Source organism: Dermacentor andersoni, chromosome 5 (assembly GCF_023375885.2).
Source record: "Dermacentor andersoni chromosome 5, qqDerAnde1_hic_scaffold, whole genome shotgun sequence".
Classification (NCBI taxonomy): Eukaryota; Metazoa; Arthropoda; class Arachnida; order Ixodida; family Ixodidae; genus Dermacentor; species Dermacentor andersoni.
In genome coordinates this window covers 176,176,731-176,197,087 of record NC_092818.1, presented here as the reverse complement: position 1 = coordinate 176,197,087, position 20,357 = coordinate 176,176,731, and the positions used below count along the sequence as shown (strand labels likewise).

At 45.4% G+C, this 20,357-nt stretch overlaps 1 protein-coding gene across 3 annotated transcripts; it reads right to left on the bottom strand.

Moving 5' to 3' along the window:
• Positions 1-871: 871 nt before the first annotated feature.
• Positions 872-14,334, bottom strand: LOC126532200 (juvenile hormone acid O-methyltransferase-like). Of its 3 annotated transcripts, none has more exons than XM_055071335.2 (5): positions 14,234-14,334; positions 6,892-7,191; positions 3,670-3,963; positions 1,638-1,794; positions 872-1,161 (listed from the first exon to the last, which is right to left on the bottom strand). In XM_055071335.2, the coding sequence occupies exons 2-5, from the start codon at positions 7,171-7,173 to the stop codon at positions 983-985; spliced, it is 912 nt and encodes a 303-aa protein (XP_054927310.1). In that variant the 5' UTR covers positions 7,174-7,191; positions 14,234-14,334; the 3' UTR covers positions 872-982. The 3 variants fall into 3 exon arrangements, with proteins under 3 accessions (XP_054927310.1, XP_054927309.1, XP_054927311.1); XM_055071334.2 differs by lacking the exon at positions 14,234-14,334 and adding an exon at positions 8,100-8,160 and having other exon boundaries at positions 6,892-7,196; XM_055071336.1 differs by lacking the exon at positions 14,234-14,334 and adding an exon at positions 8,100-8,160 and having other exon boundaries at positions 1,037-1,161; positions 1,642-1,794; positions 6,892-7,196.
• Between the last annotated feature and the right edge of the window lie 6,023 nt (positions 14,335-20,357).

The following is a 20,357-nucleotide window of genomic DNA, read 5'->3' as shown; positions in this document are numbered from 1 at the left end:
GGGGGCAGATTAAGTATCGATTTCATGTTAGTAACGCTGGAAGTTCGATGATAGTTATTTAGGATGAAACATGCTGAGCGATTCTGCATTGCCTCCAAGTTATTGGTAAGAGTTGCAAGGCCAGGGTCCCAGATTGACGATGCATATTCGAGATTAGATCGGACATAAGTGATATATAACTGTCGCTTGAGTGATGAAGGTGCGAGAGAGAAGTTTCTTTTCAGGTAACCAAGCATGCGATTGGCCTTTGATGTTACGTGCTCAATGTGGTACTTCCATGAAAGGTCATTAGTAATATGAACACCGAGGTATTTATAGGCAGTTACGGATTCTAGCGCCGTGCTGTGCATCCCTCTTTCCTTGCCGCATCTCTACTGACGATCAACCGCCGACTGACGCATGCGTCTCCGGCATTTACTGTTTCTTAACCAAACAAAAAAAAACTTAGCGCTAGTTGTTGTTGTGTTGAAACTGTGCCATTTATTTCCCAAATGACGATAGAACAAACTAAGTGCATTACAAATTTTAAGACACATCTGCGATATGCTCGCGAGAAATTTCGCATTGATACCTTTTTCGCAATCTTACAGACTAGAATGAAACGCTAGTGGTGTTACATATTGTATTGCGCACGCGACATATTGTTTGTGCCAGTGAATAAATATTGCGAAGTGAAAAGACTAGAGGCGCCTAACTTTGGCGTTAGTGAGCATTTCTAATTGCTGTTGTTGTTGTTGTTGTTGTTGTTGCAATAACATCATATAGTCAGTAGGTGACAAACATCCTATTGAACTCGTATCATAAATCCGGAGTAACTACCCCTTCGGGCAAACTATTGGAGTGGTGTAGAACAATGACAATGCTACACCAATTGGCCTGATCTTCTAGACTTGAAAGTTTATTTGAGCTCTTGGTCTTATTGACAACCGTGGATGTTGCAGACGCCGCACAGAAGTCTTGTGCCAGGTCTAATTGGCTCTTCTTAACTCGACAATACTGGTTTGCGGGCGTGAATGACGCACCTAAGTTGGTGCTTTATGCCCGTAACCGAGAAGTTCACGCAGCCGTCTTGCAGAGCCAAGTTTCTGACAAACTCTTCCACTTCGGCCTTGCCTTCCTCTTTCATATGCGGATATATCGGTACAGCGGCACACAGAGCACCTGCAGAGAGTAGAAGTTTCTTATTTTATTTCCTTAGGCGCATAAACAAGGGGTAATGCAGTTTCTCTCAGATTGCAGGAGCTAGGTAAAAGACGTGATGATAACTAGCAATATACTCATTTTTTTTGTTACCAGAAAAAGCATTCTAAAAGCATCTCCTTTACAGCCACAGAAGCCACTGTAATGAAGAAAGAATGTCAAAAAGGGTTCGTCGATTGTGTTCCTAAAAGAAATAAGGTAACAAGAGACATGTCTACAATAACAAACTGTCGTTATACAGCGAAACACATGCAAAAAAGGAAAGAATCTGTTTGGGGAAAGACAGACAACACAGTGCCTGCTGGAACTAATTGTACATCGACCACCAATCCCTATCTCTTCTCTCTCTCTTGCCGAAAAGTGCACCCTGTATTTGTTCTGCCTTATCCAATGATATCATGGTCTAAAATATTTCGACGGAGCCCTGTGATACGTACGCACTTCTAGGTCGATTTCGGGGCTCCCGACCTGCAGAGTCACAACTTCACACGACAGGGCCACCAGGCTTGTTGATGCGACTAGTCCTTCGAGCTTTGACACCATGGTGTCAACGTCGTAAAACTCCCACGACTCCGGCAGAGCAGATTCGAGAACCTGTCATTGAAAGCAAAATTTGATATAAAATTTACAATCACACTACTGGTTGATTTTTATTAAGGTTTGATACATGGCATTATGCTTATAGGTATACTGTGTGATGATCGTATACTGTACAATTTCAAGGAGCTCTTTAGGTCTGATATCGTGTACGCAGCGATTCTTGTTGCAGAAGAGTTTTGGTTATAGCGCTGAACAAGTCTATATTCAGCAGCTGTCACCCACCCCTGTCAGCAGAAGAAAGCAGATAGGACTGGTTGTGTCTATTGGAGTGTTTGGCCGATTCAAGATATAGCCGACAGCCGGCATCAGGGCCACGATGGCCCGCCCCATCCTGAGTACTTCGCCTTACTAAGCTGACAAGGAAAGGAATGGAATCACTGTCCGATTAGACTGCGTGTGCCTTGATCGAGGTAAGTTTTTACGCGTGCAAAACAGGATTACGTAGAAGCGGAATAAAGCGTGGACCAAGACCGAGTTGAACGTGTGCCTGCTGGTCAAAAGCAACGTAGTCGGCTTGTGCAGCGTGTTTCTGAAACCACTGTAAATTGACTTCCATTTCCTTCTGATTGTCTGTGCGAAGCTCAATATGAACCACATAAATATTGGTTGATAACGTAGCTGTAACTCGCTAATAGGCTACATCACACAACAAAATATATTTCAACATACAACATACAACAAAATATATGATGTGTTTGATGACTTATACGTGGAACGGTGTCTCTAAACGTGCACGGAGTCGTGGATTGGATTGGACGGCCCATTGCTGGACACCCGATTGCTGGTCTTGTAGGAGCGGGCTTCGTATAGTCTTCTCCCACTTGTCGGAGGTAGAATCGGGCGGGGCGTTGAGTCTGTAGATTTGCTCGTCCATCGTGTAACTGCATCGGCGATGATAGGTCACCAAAAAAGACGACTGGGGATGAACCATGAGTACAAGTTCTTACACCAAAACTCTGTAACATATTCTCCTATGGCATTTTTTAGCTTCCATAAGCCCAATGCCTCAGAAAATTTGTTTGAGACGGCTTCTTCATGTGCATTATAATGCTTGCGGTGGCCTCCACTTCTTAGGCCAATAAGGAATATCCTTAAAAAGAAGGTATACCACATTCTAGAACACGTTGTCCCTTCAACCCAGTAGTGTGGATGACAGAGCCACACTTCATTTCGTTTAATTCCTTTGTGAAAAATATTAAAATTAGGCGTTCTCATGCTATCCTAGATTTCCCTGGAGTGTAGGTAGATTTTTCCAGCTGTTCGTCGTTATAAAAATTACCGAAGGACGAGAAGCACGATGTCTTGCCTATTCGGTAACCACCGCAGTGCACCACTTGATGGAGTTGACGAAAAGTTTCGAGTGAGCATCCGTTTAAGTATATAGGATCAAGTCAACACAAAAACTGCTAAAGAGCTTTAGTTATCGAAATTATACAAGATTTCTTCCTCTTCATCCTTAACATGGAAGTCAAGTTGTACTTCGGTGTTTAGCGTATCTTTTTCCCCATTTACTTCCATCTGACGAATAGTTCAAGAAGTATAGAAAAGCGTTACTTCGTGGCCCTGCAAAAGATGAGTATCCCACACGCGTATTTTCAACACTCTCAAGGGCACGGAGTAATCAGAAAAATGATTTGTCGATTGTTTGGGTCCCTCAGAGAAAGAAGTGATGAACGTTTGGTGAAGCACAACTGTACACTAACAATGTGAAAGATTCTAATGCGGGACAGCTGCAAGCCAAGGTCACCGTGCATGCTGCGACACTGCCATCACCACCAGCACGACCACCAAGGTTTGTCCCGCCCGTCTATTCAGCCATCGCTTTAGCATGTAATCTCTACCAAACCAGCCTGTACGCCCGTCACTCACGTGTTCGTGCCTTTTCCACTTGCCGGACGCAATCATGGCACGTAACACCTGTTGCAGAGACACGCTCGTGTTGAACACCACCAAGCACTCTCCCCCGGGGGCCGTGAGATGCTCCATGTTCCTGAGGGCGGCCGCCTTGTCGCGGATCCAATGCAGCGTTAGGAAGCAGCATACGCGCTCGAAGAGACCTTCGCGCGCGGCAAACGCCACCACGGCTTTGTCGTTAGCGATGTCCAGAAGGCGATACGCAATCTTCGGATGTGCATGGTTTTTTGCGGCGTGATCCAGCATGGCCTGCGAGAAAGCAAGAGTCGGCAAAGAACATGAGCTGTATTGAATTGATCTGTCGATGAACTGGTTGAGTGACCTAATTATTGATAAACGAGAAGTAGGGGGGTTAACGGAGGGGCTCGATTTTTATTAGTCATACCATCAGAAGCCAACAAACAGTGACACCAAGGACAACATAGGGGGAATTATATGTGCTTAATAAATGAAATAAGGAAACACCAAATTAATGGAAATTATTAGTTATTGATGAACATATAACATACAAATTGTATGCTCTTCAAATCTACTGCGGATTTTTATCGATCAATGAATGAGTCAAGTGATTGATTGTTCAGGTTTGCTTCACTCAGAAGGTCGATCATTCAGTTGATCAGCCTTGATTGATTATTTCAATTATTCTTCGATATCTTGAAAGCTCCAACTACATTTAATCAATCGATAAATTACCTTTTTACAAGATAGCCATGCTGTAATCTTATTATAAACGCATTGAGGATCCGGATTGCCAATGTACGAGGCTGGAGTTTATCGATCCACTTGATTCATGAGTGATAAGCTTAAGGCGCAGGCGGAAAGAAAGCTGCTCGAGTAACAGCCAGTAACACTGGACAGAAACTAAGCCGTAGTAGTTCTTAATCAAGAAGCATATATTGTCACGCGATTCTTATGTTGCAAAGTCCGCACGGATTCAAATGAGTACACTGCAAAAAAAAAAAAAAATCTCTACATTGCACTTACTACTTATAAGAAGTTCCACCGATGGAAATAGCCTAACACAATTTTCATGCATCTTGGAAATTCGAACATTGCGCCAGCACTCGGAAGGACCAATTTTGGGGACTGCCTATAGTCCTTATAACGTTCATTCTGCGGCGGCATTCTTAACGCTACAGCGTTAAGGGCGCCCTGACGCTGAAAATCCGGCGTCGGCGTCGGCGGAGTTGCCGTGAGTGAAAAAAATGAACCGGCGATTACAATACTCTCTAATGCGAAATTTCAGCTCAGCTCAATACGTGTTTTCGCTTCGCGATATATTGAGGCAAAGGATTTGAGAGAGACATGTAGCAAAGTTGGCGATCGTCGAAAATCTGATTTGCGCGTCAAGCGTGGCCAGCTTTTATATACATGACTCGTCGAAGGTTCCAGCACTGTTCCAGTGTAATCGCTGGTGCCGCTTGGCTACCATGAAGTACTACACAATTCGCGTTGCGCCTACAATCACATTACAGAACAGTCGCCAACCACGACAATCGAAACAAGCGCGAACGAGACCGAACGAAGCAAAACAAACAAGGACGAGCGAGAGCTGGCGGAAGCAGATACTAACAAACGAGCGGTCCGGCTGAGGCCACATACGAGTACGCATCGAGTGGTCTGGCGGGTTTCCCGCGCCCACGTCACTGAAGGGGCCGCTCGCATTGGTCTTCGCCATTCGCGGCGCGCATCTTTCATCTCCTGCTGTGCCTTGACTTTTCCATCTTTTCCTGTGCTCGTTGGCTGAATTATGCAATTATGCTGGCGCTGAAGCCCCCCGCAGGAACGGGTGCTTAAGATATATATAATATGACACGCGTTGCTGTACGACATGCGGTATATGGGGGTTATATTGTCACACCATTCTATCACTAAGGTTGCTCACACCTTGTCTTACATTCTTGAGAAATGAGCAGAAAGAGAACAAGGTACAAGCAGTAGCAAAGGTTTCGACAAGTGGACTTGTCTTTTCCAAGGCGACATACGCTTTCCTCAGCACAGTCTATACAGGTAGGGTTCTTCTAAAGAGGAGAGGGCGTAATGCGGGAGGGCAAGCAACTATCGAGGATGTGTAAGCGGTGAACGTGTAGAAATTGTTGAACTTAGAGTTTGTAGTTTATTTGTCCTGCCTGCTTACAGGAACGGGAGCAGAGGCTAAAGGCTACGTAACCTGACAAAAGTCCTCTGCTCCTATTACAGTTCGGCAAACAGGCCGATGTACATGAAAAATAATGTATCTCTAATCATTTTTAACAAATATATCTTTCACATAAGAAGACAAAGAGCGTAAAGAAAGAGAAGAAAATATACCAGAAGAAATATCGCCCAAGTCTTACACATTCACAACATTCACAGAATTAAGTTAACAAAGACATGTACATCAGGTGAAGAAAAAAAAGACATTTGCATTACACACAGTTATTCCTCGGAATTTTGAGAATGACTGCCCGCAAACAAATGCCATGAAACAAAACACCGAGAGCGCATGTCTTCTCAGACTTAAGTATTAAACGTGCGAAACAATAACACCAAAATTAAGACTACGTAATTTTCATGGCGCGGCTGTGCATACCCTCGGGGTTCGGCCCACTCAGGAGGCCGCGTTTCTACCAAGAAGCTCGCCTTCGAGCACAGCGTGGGCCGCCAGAGTTTGCCGGTCAACATTACGGTTACATATGTGTCGGAAAGCTTGATAAACAGTCAGGAATCTTTGGATGCTATGGCCCTTCATTTTTAAAGGCGAAGCATAAGCGTCCTTCAAGGTTTTTTTTTTTCTTTTTTTTTCTCACAGTATTTTACATCATTTCGGACGTATCTTGTCCCCAAAGAATAATCCTCATATATCTTGCGTTCCTTTCTTTGATGCTGCGCGCCCACCACTTCGAGTTCACGAACGTCATGCGTGTTGTCAGCGTGACTTTGCACTCTTGGCAATAATGAAGCGAGCGTAGAGTTTCAAGAAACTGAACGCGAGCAAGAGAGAAGACGATAATTCTTCGGAGACGAGGTGTACACCAAAGTGTGTCAAGTTCTTTTCGAATACAAGGTCTATTCGGCAAATAAAAAAAATAAAAATAAGAAAGATACAACGTGGTCGCACAGAGTATCACCACCTAGCCCAGCTTAATACCATGCAGCGACGATTAACTTGCAAGCAACAGCTGCATTCTTCTTTACCTGTGAGAAATCGGCCGCCACCAGTCTTCGCAAGGACGAAGGTGCGTGCGGGAGCAAATAGTTCTTAGTGAAATTTCCTGGACCACAGCCGACGTCCAACCACTGGCGATCCTCACACTGGGCACCGTTCTCAACCGCAAAGAAAGAATCCTTGTATCGCTCCAGAAACACCTTCATGGCTTCACGGCTGTGGTGCATGAAAGATTCGTAGTAGGCTGACACTTTCTCGGCGTCGAACATCATCTCCGCGGACTGCCGCTTGTCTTCCGCAGGCCCCGACATTTTGACCGGTCGTCGCTTCTGTTCTGCGTAAGTGCCACGTTGACAGCATGTACATTTTTCAGGTGACTTAGAACGAGCATGGAAGTCCGCTGAATCAGTAGCACTTGAAGAAAACATATTAAAGCAGCCATATATACACATCAGTGAAAACAGATTGTATGAGTGCGTGCGTTACTCGAATAACAATTCTATAGTATATATATCTACATAATATACGATGTTGCTCTTCCGTTTCTTTTCCCTTGTTTTGCTCAGTTTAGGGTTTACCAACCTGCTCAGCAGGATAATTAGATCGAGCTGGTGACACCGCTCCGAAGGGGACCAGCTGTTGCTCTATCTGTTATTTTGCAACATATACGCAAAAATTAAAAAGAAAAAAATTCTCGGTTGCGCCAGAAAGGCGAAGCACCGATTGCCATAGCTAATTAGTAGACAGCTGTACCAAGTAAGGATAGTAGTTTTATCGGCCGTATATACATCTAAACATTCACTTACTAAGTAAATTAACAATTATAGAATCCGCAAGAGCTACTCAACGAAGACGTAGAAAGAAACAGACACACGGAAACAGCGCTGTCCTTGTGTGTCTGCTTCTTTCTACGTCCACGTTCAGTCGCGCTTGCACAGTCTATCATAGATTCAAACCAACTAGCCAGTCAACGTGTTTTCACTAAGTTCACCAGCACGGTGTCGCACGCGCACAGGTAAACATAAACACACATCGCTCGATGACAGCGGAAACTGTCTGTGAAGGCGCAGGAGTTTGGGAATCGCGGCAACAGCCACCAGCCAATTAACCTCCGTGCATCTGTAGCTTCAACGCGTACGAAGCGTAGAAAGCACAGCGTATGCGAAGCTACCGCCATTACGCGCACTCTGCAAACATAGCAGATCGCTTTGAAGATAAGGCCCACGAGGGTACGCACTTTGGCCACGTCGCAGACCGCTTTCAAGACACACGAACACCGCCAATTTGACCATACCGCGTCCGCCCGAGGCGTCTACTACGGCGTCCGCAATTGGCGAAGCCAACGCCGTAGTAGGCGCCACGGTCGCCTTAGCGGCGGACGAGGAGGACATCGAGGCACCGTAGCAGCCGCCAGAGAAAAACGCCCTCCTCCCCCGCCTCACTTCCCCGCGTAGCGCGCTACAGGTGAGGACACGCAACCTGGCCACGTTCCTCGCTCGCGCACGGGAGATTGAAGTGCTTTCGCCGCCTCAGCTTTACACGCTTTCACCCATACAGAATCAGATGACGACGGCAGAAATGCGGCTGGAGTGTCCATATGATAGCTATCGCAATAATAATAACAGAAAAAAAAACATTGTCTCCAGTCCACCAGCGACGGTTGTTCGACAGCGAAACTGTAAATTACAGCTACAACGATTACCTAGTACGACGTAGGTTGAAATTATTAACGTGCCGACGTTCGCATGTACTTTACCTAATTATTTAGGTAAAGTACATGCGACATTTCGACGCGCTGCGACTTGGCTTGCTCCTCTACTTCTTGCACCAACATAAGAGTGGATCAGAGAGAAGACATATTCGCCGCGCCTCGTATGCACGTTGCTCTCCAGGAGTCCTCACAATACGTGATCTTCCCATAGCACTGTCACAACACAGATTAGTTGCTAGGCGGGCCTTTTACGCAAGAAAGTGTAGTGTCGTCATCCCCTATCTTGTATGCTACAGTCAAGCGAAAGTCGCTGAGGAAGGTTGCGCAACAGTAATATTTACCAACAAACGTATGCGAGGAGCGCTACGTGCTTCGCATTGCATGGAGGCACAGGATATCTCATCCATTATGTGGTGCATTTGCTAGTTTTTAGCTCTTTCTTTAATGAACCGTATACAATTCTGAGTGTTGTATGCGTGATTCCGTATAATGTATGTACGGGTCGTTTCACCTAAATAATTGATGAGCCATTTCATTTGGGGTTATGAGCCACAGACGATGATAGTTTTCTGTTAACGTTATACCAGAAATCCCGCGATCCTAGCCACAGACCATAGACAGCTCCAGTGTAAAACGGTGCCTCCTGCGTTAGGAGAAGTTCTAGGCGGAAAAGCTGGCACGATTCAACAATTTAGCCATAATAGCAGTTATGATAGCTGTTGTACCGAATGCATGGAATGCACCAAGCTGCGCATGGGCAACGGTGCTAGCCTGTTAACGCACTGCGCAGGCGCCGAGATTTGGAACGAAGCTATTCCACTAGTGCCCACACCTGCTGAAACTATGGCCTCCCTTCCTGTAAGCTCTACCTATGGTCTTATAGATATTTTATTCTCCCACACGCGTTAAGAGCAAACGCACAGAAAGACCCCGCTCACCACCTGTTGGCAGGGCCCGGACGTAGGATCTGAGAGTTCGTGACGAGGCCGTTGACATCAGAGCCATTACAAGTCAACACTGGCGGCAAAAATGCGATAAGAATAGGCTGGTCGCCGTCACGGCTGTTTGATCAGCCAGTTCATCGCTGCCACGTTGAAACGCTGCAGATTCTAGCTGTACCAACTGTCGCAAATAAACGTCCCCAAGAGTGGAAACGTATCGCAGAATTTTTTTAAAGGGGCGCCTATAATGTGTGCTGATGGACGTTGCTCATGCTAGTCAACAGCGTTCCTTTCTTCTTTTCATCCTGCACAAATAATTCATCTACTTTATTACTAACTTTCAATTAGTTTACTTAATCTACCATATGTCAACGCAAAAGTCGTAGAGGATATCGAAAACCAAACAGTAACAGCATATAAAGCAATGCAAGTCTTGTGTAGTCATTTTTCTTTTCTGGAGAAAACAGAAAGCACGAAAAATTTAAGACAAATACCATGCGACAACGCGTCCACGTGCAAGCGATAGCGGCAGTATCAAACATAAACCTAGTTGTTTATTACGCTATGTATCTATCGTATGCAAAAGGTATTAGTAGTGCATCCATTAGGTGGTTAATAGCACGAGAACTTGATATGCTTTGCGTTTTCTTTTTGTGAATTATACGGCGCGATTATAAAACTTCATTTTTCCCGGTATGTCATCAATGCCTCGCTCCATAACTCTATCCAAACCTCTATGAGGAGACAATGGGACAACCCCGAACATCGGCGCTAGCGCCTCCATAGACTTGACGCTGGTTTCCGATTGCAGCTTCCACTTCGGTTGCGGAGAGGCCAGGGAACGCTCATCCATCGATTACGACTCGGTGTGGCTCACACCCACCGGTACCTTCCCAAGACGGAATGAGAACGAGACTAACTATAACGTCTGTCACACTCACGAGACACTACCTCACATACTTTGCGTGTACCCTCAATATGCGTCCGAGCGAAGGACACTTAAGTCAAGTGTGGACTGCTTGGGCTCCGGCACCTCTTCGGGAGAAAAGCGTTTAGGCGCGTGGCGAAGGCTTGACTATGCTCAACGCACCATAAAATCACTCGTGAACTTTCTTTGCGAGTCTGGTTTAGACGATCGTCTTTAGAACCTGTGGGACGGGAAGACGGTGCGAAATGTGTTTGCGTGATAACGTTTTGGTGCGGACAAGATTGTTCCTGTGTGTATTGTGTGTAACGCGCGCCTCTGCGTATTGGACAACATGTAAATAGTAGCGCATTGTACCATATCATAATCAGCTACCACATAGCTTTCCGTGCATGTCCCACTTCTCCTTACCCCTGTGAGGAGTAGCAGGCTAGACGCACGCTCTCCACGCCGACCTCTCCTCCGTTCTCTTCATTAAATTCTACTCCTACTCCGATACTTTGTTCGTCAATGGTACACTTGCAATACTTGTAGTAAAAAGCGACAGTAAATAATGTCATCTTTAATAGGCGAATATACTATGTCTCTCCAGGCAAGAGAATCGTAAAAATAAAGCTCACGGTAGTTACGTATATTATTGCAGTTGTAAAGTTGTGCATTTATATATTCGTGGCTTAATTAAGGGAAAATGAGACATCCACGCAATCGTAGGAATTGCTACAAAGGAAACCCATACAGGTTCCTCGAAAGAAAAACCTCGCAGTAGAAGAAGTTCGTCCTGGTCCGCGACTCGATACCGCGACCACCGCCTTTTTGCGGCAGCCGCTCTACCATCTGAGCTAACCAGGTGGCTAGCAGATGGCAGGGCGAAGTCGAATTTGTCAACAACTCACAGCAAGGGCAAGAGTTTTACGTAATAGTTCTGTGGAAACCCGCAAGGTGGAGAGAAGTAATTATTTAGGGAAAATGAGACATCCACCCAATCTTAGCTATTGCTACAAAGGAAGGACGAATTTGTCTTCAACTGCGAGGCTTTTCTTTCGAGGAATCCGTATGGGTTTCCTTTGTAGCAATTGCTACGATTGGGTGTGTGTCTCATCTTCCCTTAATTAATTACTTTCGCGTTTCCGCAGAACTATTACGTCATACTTGCTGCTCAATATAATTTGAAATTGATGATATTGTGATTATTAGTGGGCAAATTTCGAGGACACAAACCGAGAATTTCCCGCAACAGTTTAAAGAAAACAGCATTCTGTATAAGCTATAACAAGGCTCATACGTCTAGCATTTACATAAGAATCCGGAGTTCACGGTGAATTAAAGCAACACAGCGTGTGATAACAAACGAAATATGCCTAGTTATTGCGCTTTTAAGAAGGCTTTATTCATTCCAGCCGCAGGTGATACGAGCATTCAGAGAATGGAAAGAGCACGTGGAACGCATCTTCTTGCATTGTGTTTTCGCTGGCAGGCGCCCAATTTAGTGTCCTTCGAGTGGCTTGCAGACGCACTCATTATCTTGTGCCACGTGCCCTTATCTTTAACGATCCTGTGTGACCTGTGTCATCGACCGAATGCATACAGTGCGGAGATATGCCTGACGACGCAAAACATTGTGCCGGAGTGTCTATCATATTACAAAACGGCCTGTTTTTACATGGCAATCCAATCGCCAGATAAGACTTATGTTGCTCCTCATTATCTCATCCTTTTGTTCACCGGGCGATGCACTTTAGGAATACTTTTCTCACATGTAAAAATAGGTACTCACGACAACGATACAATTTGGCTCGTTACTTCAAAAAGGCATTCGCTACATTTAAAAATAGATCTTCTGTACTAATACAGCACTGATTAAACTTGCCCCCCCTCTGCAATCATCAGCGTACTTGTTTCGTGCATCGTATCATCATCATATGCAAAAGCAATGACGTTTTGTGAAGTGATGCATAAAATAAACCTAAAGTGTCGAAAAAAAGTACTTCAGGGCGTTCCGCGCACGGTGCCTGTGTCTCGGATAGGATTGCGCTGCAACCAAGGACAGCAGAAAGGCGCACTGTTGCTGTAGTGCAGAGTTCATATCCTCCCTAAGGACAGCAGTAGTGTCTCACGAGTCCTTCTTTGGCCATCCCTGGCCCTTGCGCCAATAAACAAAACACATGTGTTACCTGCACTGCCTCACGAGACAACTGCTTTAATTTACGATATACCGCATTTGACAGCAGTCAAATACCACCGAAAAGGACAATGGCAAACAAATTTAGCAGTTCGAAGTCAACCACAGCAGTGGGAGGAGAGAGTAACGCAAGTTCCCATTCTGCTCATTGTTCGTTCGTGTCTGGTTCTTGGCGAGGTCTTTTATAATGAAACTAAATGTTACATTGCGCTAAGTAGAGCAGGCCCACAGCTTATCTGTGTACGACACATACTAGCAGTGATTCTGCCTGATTATGTATGCCTCCCTGTCTATGTAGTGTAACACGGAACAATTCTACACTGTTGTATTTCTGGCATTCGCACCCTGATTGGAGCTTAAAACTGTTCGACATTCTTGGTCAGCGGAGACATCTTGCTAGCCCAATGCGTTCAATAAATGCGCTTGTAATATTTTTTAGAACTACAGGCGCTGACGAGACATAATGATCTGTGTGTGCGTGCGCGCGCGCGTGTGCGTGCGTGCAGTGTGCGTATGTATGTTTGTGTGTGTGTTTCGAGCTAGAAACACATCAAAGCGAGTGTTCCAATTGAAAAGGATCAGATGGGAATGTTTCGTTCTAAAATTGGTCAAATGTGCTGCACACTTTTTTTATTACTTGTTGCTGTAAGTTTGCGCTAGCTGACATGTAAGACATATACAACTCATACAACTGCTTGGATAGCGATGCAGTTTGGTGCGACAACAGGTTCTTGTGTTTCAAATTCTGTGGCTTTGACACCATGTCAAGAAAAAAAACTGTTGATATATATGTTGTCACGTGGTGATGTTGAAGAACACAGTAGCAATACTGTGAAAGACAAAACTAACTTTTATTGGGCGAACCTGTGCCCACAATAACAGGCTACACTTATAGCACAACGATAGCGGCGAACACGGTCGGCGATCGTCGAAAATCTGATCAGCAGGTCAAGCGCGTCAGCTTTTATACAACAGTCATCGAATGTTCGAGACTAATCGTTGGGACCCGCATGCCTTCCACAAAATTCTACACCACTCGAGTCACGCGATGAAATCAGATAACACAAGGTTCGGCGACAACAGACAGCGGATAGAAGCATCGATAACTTTCCAGAAACTTACATGCAGGCGCGTCAAGCGCTGTGCGATAACATTTGTTAGGCGGTGAAACGTGGTCGCCCGATAAATATAAGTACATACATGTGTTAATATATATATTTCAGTATAAAGCACGGCGGGTCCGGTGTCACAAGCAAGGAAGGACGCACTTAAGATATGTATATGATGTGAATATAAGCTATTTTCTTTAAGAAACCCGTCGCGGTGATTTAGCGGCTATGGTCTTACACAGCAACGCACTACGAAGAGGGAGCAACTGCTGTCCGCGGCGGCCGTAGTTTGACGGGGGCGAGATGCAAAAGCGCCCAAGTTCCATGCATTGGGGGCACGTTAAAGATCCTCTGGTTGTCAAAATTATTTGGCAGTGCACCACTGCGGCATGCCTCACAATCAAATCGTTGTTTCAGGACGTAAAACCCTAGAATTCTACTCATTTTTAGGATGACTGTTCTTTCAGTATTAGACACAGACAACATTTTAAGACAAAACAACATACCTGTTCCACTGTTCTGGCTGAAGCAAAGGTGGTAAGGTGTGTGTGAGACAGCTGAGACGAAGGCGGCACAGTGGCAAACGGACAATACTGATAATACGTTGTCGCAGAGTGTGTGCCACGCAGGGCCATAAATACGAGGAGATTATTTATCTGTTTTCTTTCTTTTTCTTTGAGCGCGTGCACTCCAACCGCAGCAGTATCTCAGTCGCGCTGAGAGGGGGCATCGGGTGACAAAGAGGGGACATCGTGTGACATAGGGACAGCAGTTGTAATAGCGCAAACTTCATAAAAAGGTTCAGTGCTCCAGGGTCGGCATACCTAGCAGCCCAACTTTCCAAACCCTTCAACGAATTTATGTAGAACTGCTATAATATCACTGTCTGGTATCAACTGTCACGCACCAAAGGGCAATGACCTTTATGACAAAAAATTTAAGTACGCAGAATATTCTGCGGAGGGAGAAGTGACGGTAAAAAAGGAAAAAACAAAGAAAGGTGAGTTGTTTCAAGTTCGTCACGAAATAAATAATTATGCAGAAACGATATCTAGGAACTCTACAGTGGAAGCTTCATAACGTCACCTTGCATTATCGTGAAAAGCATTTGCTCATGTTCCGCAGTAATTGAAGGTGTCTGCTTTTTCGTTAGCTACTTTGTTTTCTTCGTAGAGTGAGAACCCATGAAAATTCGGTGTTACTCAGCTATGATTCATGAGCAGGTGGCGTCAGTGCAGGCAACCCATGCGCTACAATAATAATCGACATATTCTCTGCCTGGTGAAATCTCCATAACCAGTCGATTTAGTTAACTCGCTTTAGTTTGTGCACACTGCTTTCGTAAAGCGCAAATTACCTAGGTAGTATAGGTATATATAACGTGCCGCACGCAAAGTACTTTTACAGTGAACATTCGCTAAGTGCACGGGAACTTTGCGAGGGCCAACTGCTTCCTTCGTGTCGTGTCGTTCTCGGTCGAAAAACAGAATAATCGGCAGTTCCGCCCATTGGAGAAGCAGCGAAAGCGATAGCAAAGGTTTGGCGTATCGCTGAAAGCGTCTGTGAACGCTGGCGTATACGAAGCCTTCGCATACGCACGCCTATTTGATCGCGTATGTGGATTGCGTATGAAAGATTTCTGCGCTGGAGGGATAAGAGCGCCACCAGCGGCGTCGAATGCTTCGCACCTTGAAGATGCACGCGACGAGATCGAAGGAGCACCGCCAGTATTCTTCAGCGCCCAAATGAAGAATTAGGTTGAGCTTGACGTATACCGTATACGTTACGCTCAGGTCAGTGTACGCAGCACGTGGGTATGGTATGCACAAATCTCCTCGACAGGAACGCTAACGTATGTGCGCACAACAATCGTTTCGCATGGTCACATTGGAAAGGAAGGGGGAGAGGACCGCACCCTGAGGGATGCCCCTTGTACCTAATCAAAATTGTCCGCTTTTAATGTTCCCAAAATGTATTTCTGCAGTACGATCCTTGAGAAAGCTTGTAATATAGCTATAAGTGCGCTTCCCGACATTCATTTGGGCTAGATTTGTGAGTATTGAAGCATGTGACACATTGTCAAACGCTTTACTCACGTCCAGCCCTAGAATTGTACGGGTGGCTCTTATAGGTGGCTCTTTTCAATGTAACTATGCGAAACCTGCCTCCATTACTGGAAAGGATCCCGCATATCAAACACTCCATTTATGCCGATGATATCACCATCTGGGCCAATAGCGGTTCCGATGGAGAAATCAGGGAAGCATTACAAGCGGCCGCGGACACCGTACAAAATTTTGTGTGACAGAATGGTCTAGCGTGCTCGCCGACAAAATCCGAGCTTCTCGTCATCCGAGATAAATCAACCAAACACGTCACTGAAAGGGACGCCACCTCACCTATAAGAGTCAGTATGGAAGACGGCCCAGTTCCGCCCGTACTGACTATAAGAGTCCTTGGCATGCTAATTTAACATAACACCCATAATTCTGAGGCGATTGTCCGAGTACAGACAACAGCCCGCCAAATATGCGGCCTAATCAGACGAGTAGCCACACGACACGCGGTATGAAGGAAGCTGATATCTGCCATCTGACGCAGGCTTTCCAGATCAGTCGAACCGTGCATCCCTTCCCTCACTACCACCTACGCCTCTCTGACAAGGAAAAGGTTAACAGCGTCATTCGCACAGCCTATAAAGCTGCCCTTGGTCTGCCGAGGTATGCGAACACTGAACGATTACTTGAGCTAGGTATATACAATACCCTAGGCGAACTCGTGGAGGCCCATAAAACAGCCCAACGTGAACGACTCTCCAGCACCGCAACTGGCAGGGTCATTCTAAGTAAACTTGGGCTGAATCCCGTTATGAATTCAGCAGGAAGAACAACATTACTCGGTGCGGTGAAACGCCGTTTGGTTATAAAACCGTTGCCCAAGAACATGCTCCCTGAGAGACACGACAAGAGGCGGTCTGCCAGTGCCAACGCCCTTCAAGAAAGGTACAAAAGCAACGAGCACACCGCTAATGTCGAAGCAGCAAAGCAAAATCACCAAACTTACGTAGTGAGCGTCATGACCGGAGAGGGTAGTATCCTCAACGCCGCGACCATAAAAACAGTGTGCACCGTGGAAGCGGAAGAGACAGCCATTGCTTTGGCCATCATGAATCCCTCCGTGCAAACTATCATAAGCGACTCAAATAGGGCAATCGTCAACTTTTCGAGAGGCAGCATAGGCGTCTCTGCAGCGCGAGTCCTACGGGACTTTACAAATGAAAATACTGTTGAACTCGTATGGGTCCCTGCCCATTCGGGGAATCAAGGGAATGAGGAGGCGCACTGGGTACCCCGAGGTCTAATCAACCGGGAGGTGTGCCTCTCATACTCGGATCGCATGGATGAGGCACCGACGACATACCACGAGACAACAAACTACTACAAGCAAAAAAGGCGAATCTACCCGCCTCCAAACGCAGTCCTCACGCGAGCGCAAGCCTCAATCCTGCGTCGAATCCAAGCTAAGTCGTTCCCCAGCCCATATTGGCTGGCCATAATTACCAATGGGCAATGGAACCCCATATGTCAAAACTGCACAAATCAAACATTGGCTACCCAAAATCACATTCTTTGAGGGTGCGAGAGCTTACACCCTCCCAGGTCGCTCCTGCCTGCTCCCTCACAACAGACGTGGGAGGAGCTGCTCAGAACGCCGGATGAAAAACTACAAAAAGCCTTCGTTGTCTGGGCAGAAAGGGTCGCTCCTCGTGAGGGGCCATCCTAGGACTCGGGCCTGGCAGATCATAACTGAGCAGAATCTCAATAAAGTTGTTACCACCGCCACAACAATCGTGCAAGTTGCGGATGCCAGAACGCAGGCGCGGCTCTGGCAAAGCCGATTGACCGATGCTTACCTGTGCGTTACCTTGGCTTCGTCGCTTTTGCGGCCGAACGCACTGTGCGTCTTGGGAGACCTTCTAAGTCTCTATGCGTGGGCCGCCCATGCGCGTCCGTACCGTGGAGGTGCCTGCCCCAACGGTGAAGGCCGCAAAAGCGTCTTCAGAAGCCGTGTCCGCAATGAAACACCACTGCCACAGGAGACAGAATCGTGCTGGAGCGGCAATGTGCCCATGAGAATCGAATACACTAACCGTGGTGCTATCATTGCGCGCTGAGGAGTTCTTGTGTTTAAGAGCATGCACAACGCAGTCTCAAGCAGTACCTTGAAATGCATGTCGGTCCATCAATTTCGATTTTGTAATTTATATTCGCACCGGTCCCTGAGCGCGGCGAAGTTGGTTACGAGTGCAAGTCTCGAGATTATTTTGACTACCTGGGCTTCCCTTCTCGTGTGTCTAAATCTAAGTACAGCGGCGTTTTTACATTTCCCCCTCACCATATTGCGGCTTCCGCATCTAGGAATCGAAACCGCGACCTCGTGATAAGTGCCAGAACACCATAGCTACCGAGCCACCGCGGCGAGTGGAGGTTGTGAACAAAAGCAGAAACTTGGAAAAAAAGAGACACCCTGTTCCCTTCGACTACGCAAGTTGGCAGCGCAGGACTGCCGCACCGTCAATACAAGCAAAGAGAAAAATACACAAGTCTTGTAATCAGAAGTTGAAAGCGAGCAGAGATGCTGAGAAGCCCCTGACAAGAACAAAAAAAATATACAACATAATATTTCGCCTGCCTTCATGAAATGCGCTGCGCAAAATAACAAAATCCACGTAGTTACAGAATCGTTTACACCGCGTCATTTCACTGTATAGTAGAAATACGCAAAAGGAAATGTTCACGGAGTCTGTAGAAGATGAATTCACTATATCGATACACAAGCTAGGAAGAAAACGCGTATCTATATAGTCAAATGGCAAATCCTATCTGGGGAAACCGGCAACATTGACTTTCTAAGGTTGATATATACACTCACGATTTGTATCAACTATGAAGAAAGCTGGGTAACTTTTATAAACATTTGCGAACTATAACGAAATTCTAAAACAGCAAATGTCTCCATATTTCCGATTTTTGTTAGGCGTGAAGTAACACATTTTACGCAAACAATCGACATTCTTCACAAAATGAATGCTTTAACACTTACCTTAGGGACACATCTGTAAATGTCCGTTACTGTAGATTTGATTCAATCTGTTTGTAATAGTTCTCAACTTATGCTCTGTAGGCATACTTCGTAGATAGCTACCGACAATACGTTTTATACTCGTCTGGAAGAATTCACTAAGACCGAAAAGGCTGTAGCTTCCCATACAAGGTTGCGGTATTCAATTTGAAGGAAATATTAATTTATATATCAATATGTCAACTGATGTATGAGACATCTTCGTTATGAATTACCACGCCAGTTATAGCAAGCAATTCTTGCACAAAGAAAAGTGGCCCTTCCATCCTTGTGCTGAACAGCAATAATCGCCTAGCATGTTTGTTTGCTCTGGAAATTCACCACGTGTGTTATTATATGTGATGTTGCGACGTAAATGAATAGGGGTATAGACCCTTTCGCTGTCTTAGGCCATGGACGACTTCCGGTTTTGCTAAACTGACGTAGTCCGCTAAATCTATCGAGCAAGAAAAACATTGACGGCTGTGTCGAGTAGTAGGAGTGCGTTCAAATCTAAGCCCGCAGGTTTTCAACACTTTTACTCTGTACATAACGACAATTTTGCAAGTCAAGGTTGCCGTAGTATATACGAGAAATCTTGTGTAATATATTTAAGGCGTATAACGTATGTCTTTCATCTCAAAACTTAAGAATAGACTTCTCGCACAGTGGAGGAACTTAAAAACACGCTTTGTGTTCCAGCGCAGCAGACTGGTAAGGCCCGTCACCGGAAATTTCTTGGGGCCGCTCTCTCGCTGCTGTTATCGCGCGAGTGCTTTGATTTTATCTTATCTCACTTCTAAGAAATATTGTGTCCCTAATGAACACAATGAAGCACTTCATCTGATATAGTAATCAACTCGATGTAGCAACGTGATATAAAAGGTCTTTTATCGTCTGTGTAAATTACAAATTTGCATTTGGGTAACAATATACAGTACGATTCACAAAGCAATTACGCATAGGCCCAAGACAATAATCTCTTACTTGTGTCGTAGGCAACAACAGACTACAAGCTCACAAAGCTTTTAGCTAGCGCTACATACAAATTGTAAAATAGAATTTCGTCGTGTTCAGTGTGGCAATCGGTCGCATTGTGGCTTCCGGCGCAGTAGTTCTCGGCATTGTTTAATATTATCAAAGTTTTGACGAAAATCGCCTATGTTTGTTTAAATGCAAAATAACTGTTGATGAGAGCATCTGACAGAAGCGGTGCAAAATAACCAAATACAGAACTCACTTGCACAAGTGTGCGACTTTGGTCTACAGCTGATTTGAGTTCAACGCCGTTAACAGCTCAGACAACTAGTGCACATGATTGTGTAGCCATATGAGTGCTTCGTCGCCTTGAGATAATCAGCCCAACTCCATACTCTCAGTCTCGACACTTTCGGAGCCGCATACCGCACTGGTATTTAATTGTTATGCATTGTGCGAAACATAAGCACACAAGGGCGTTTGCCAGCACGTAGTAGTGGTGTATACTACCAAAAAAAGAGCTAATTACGA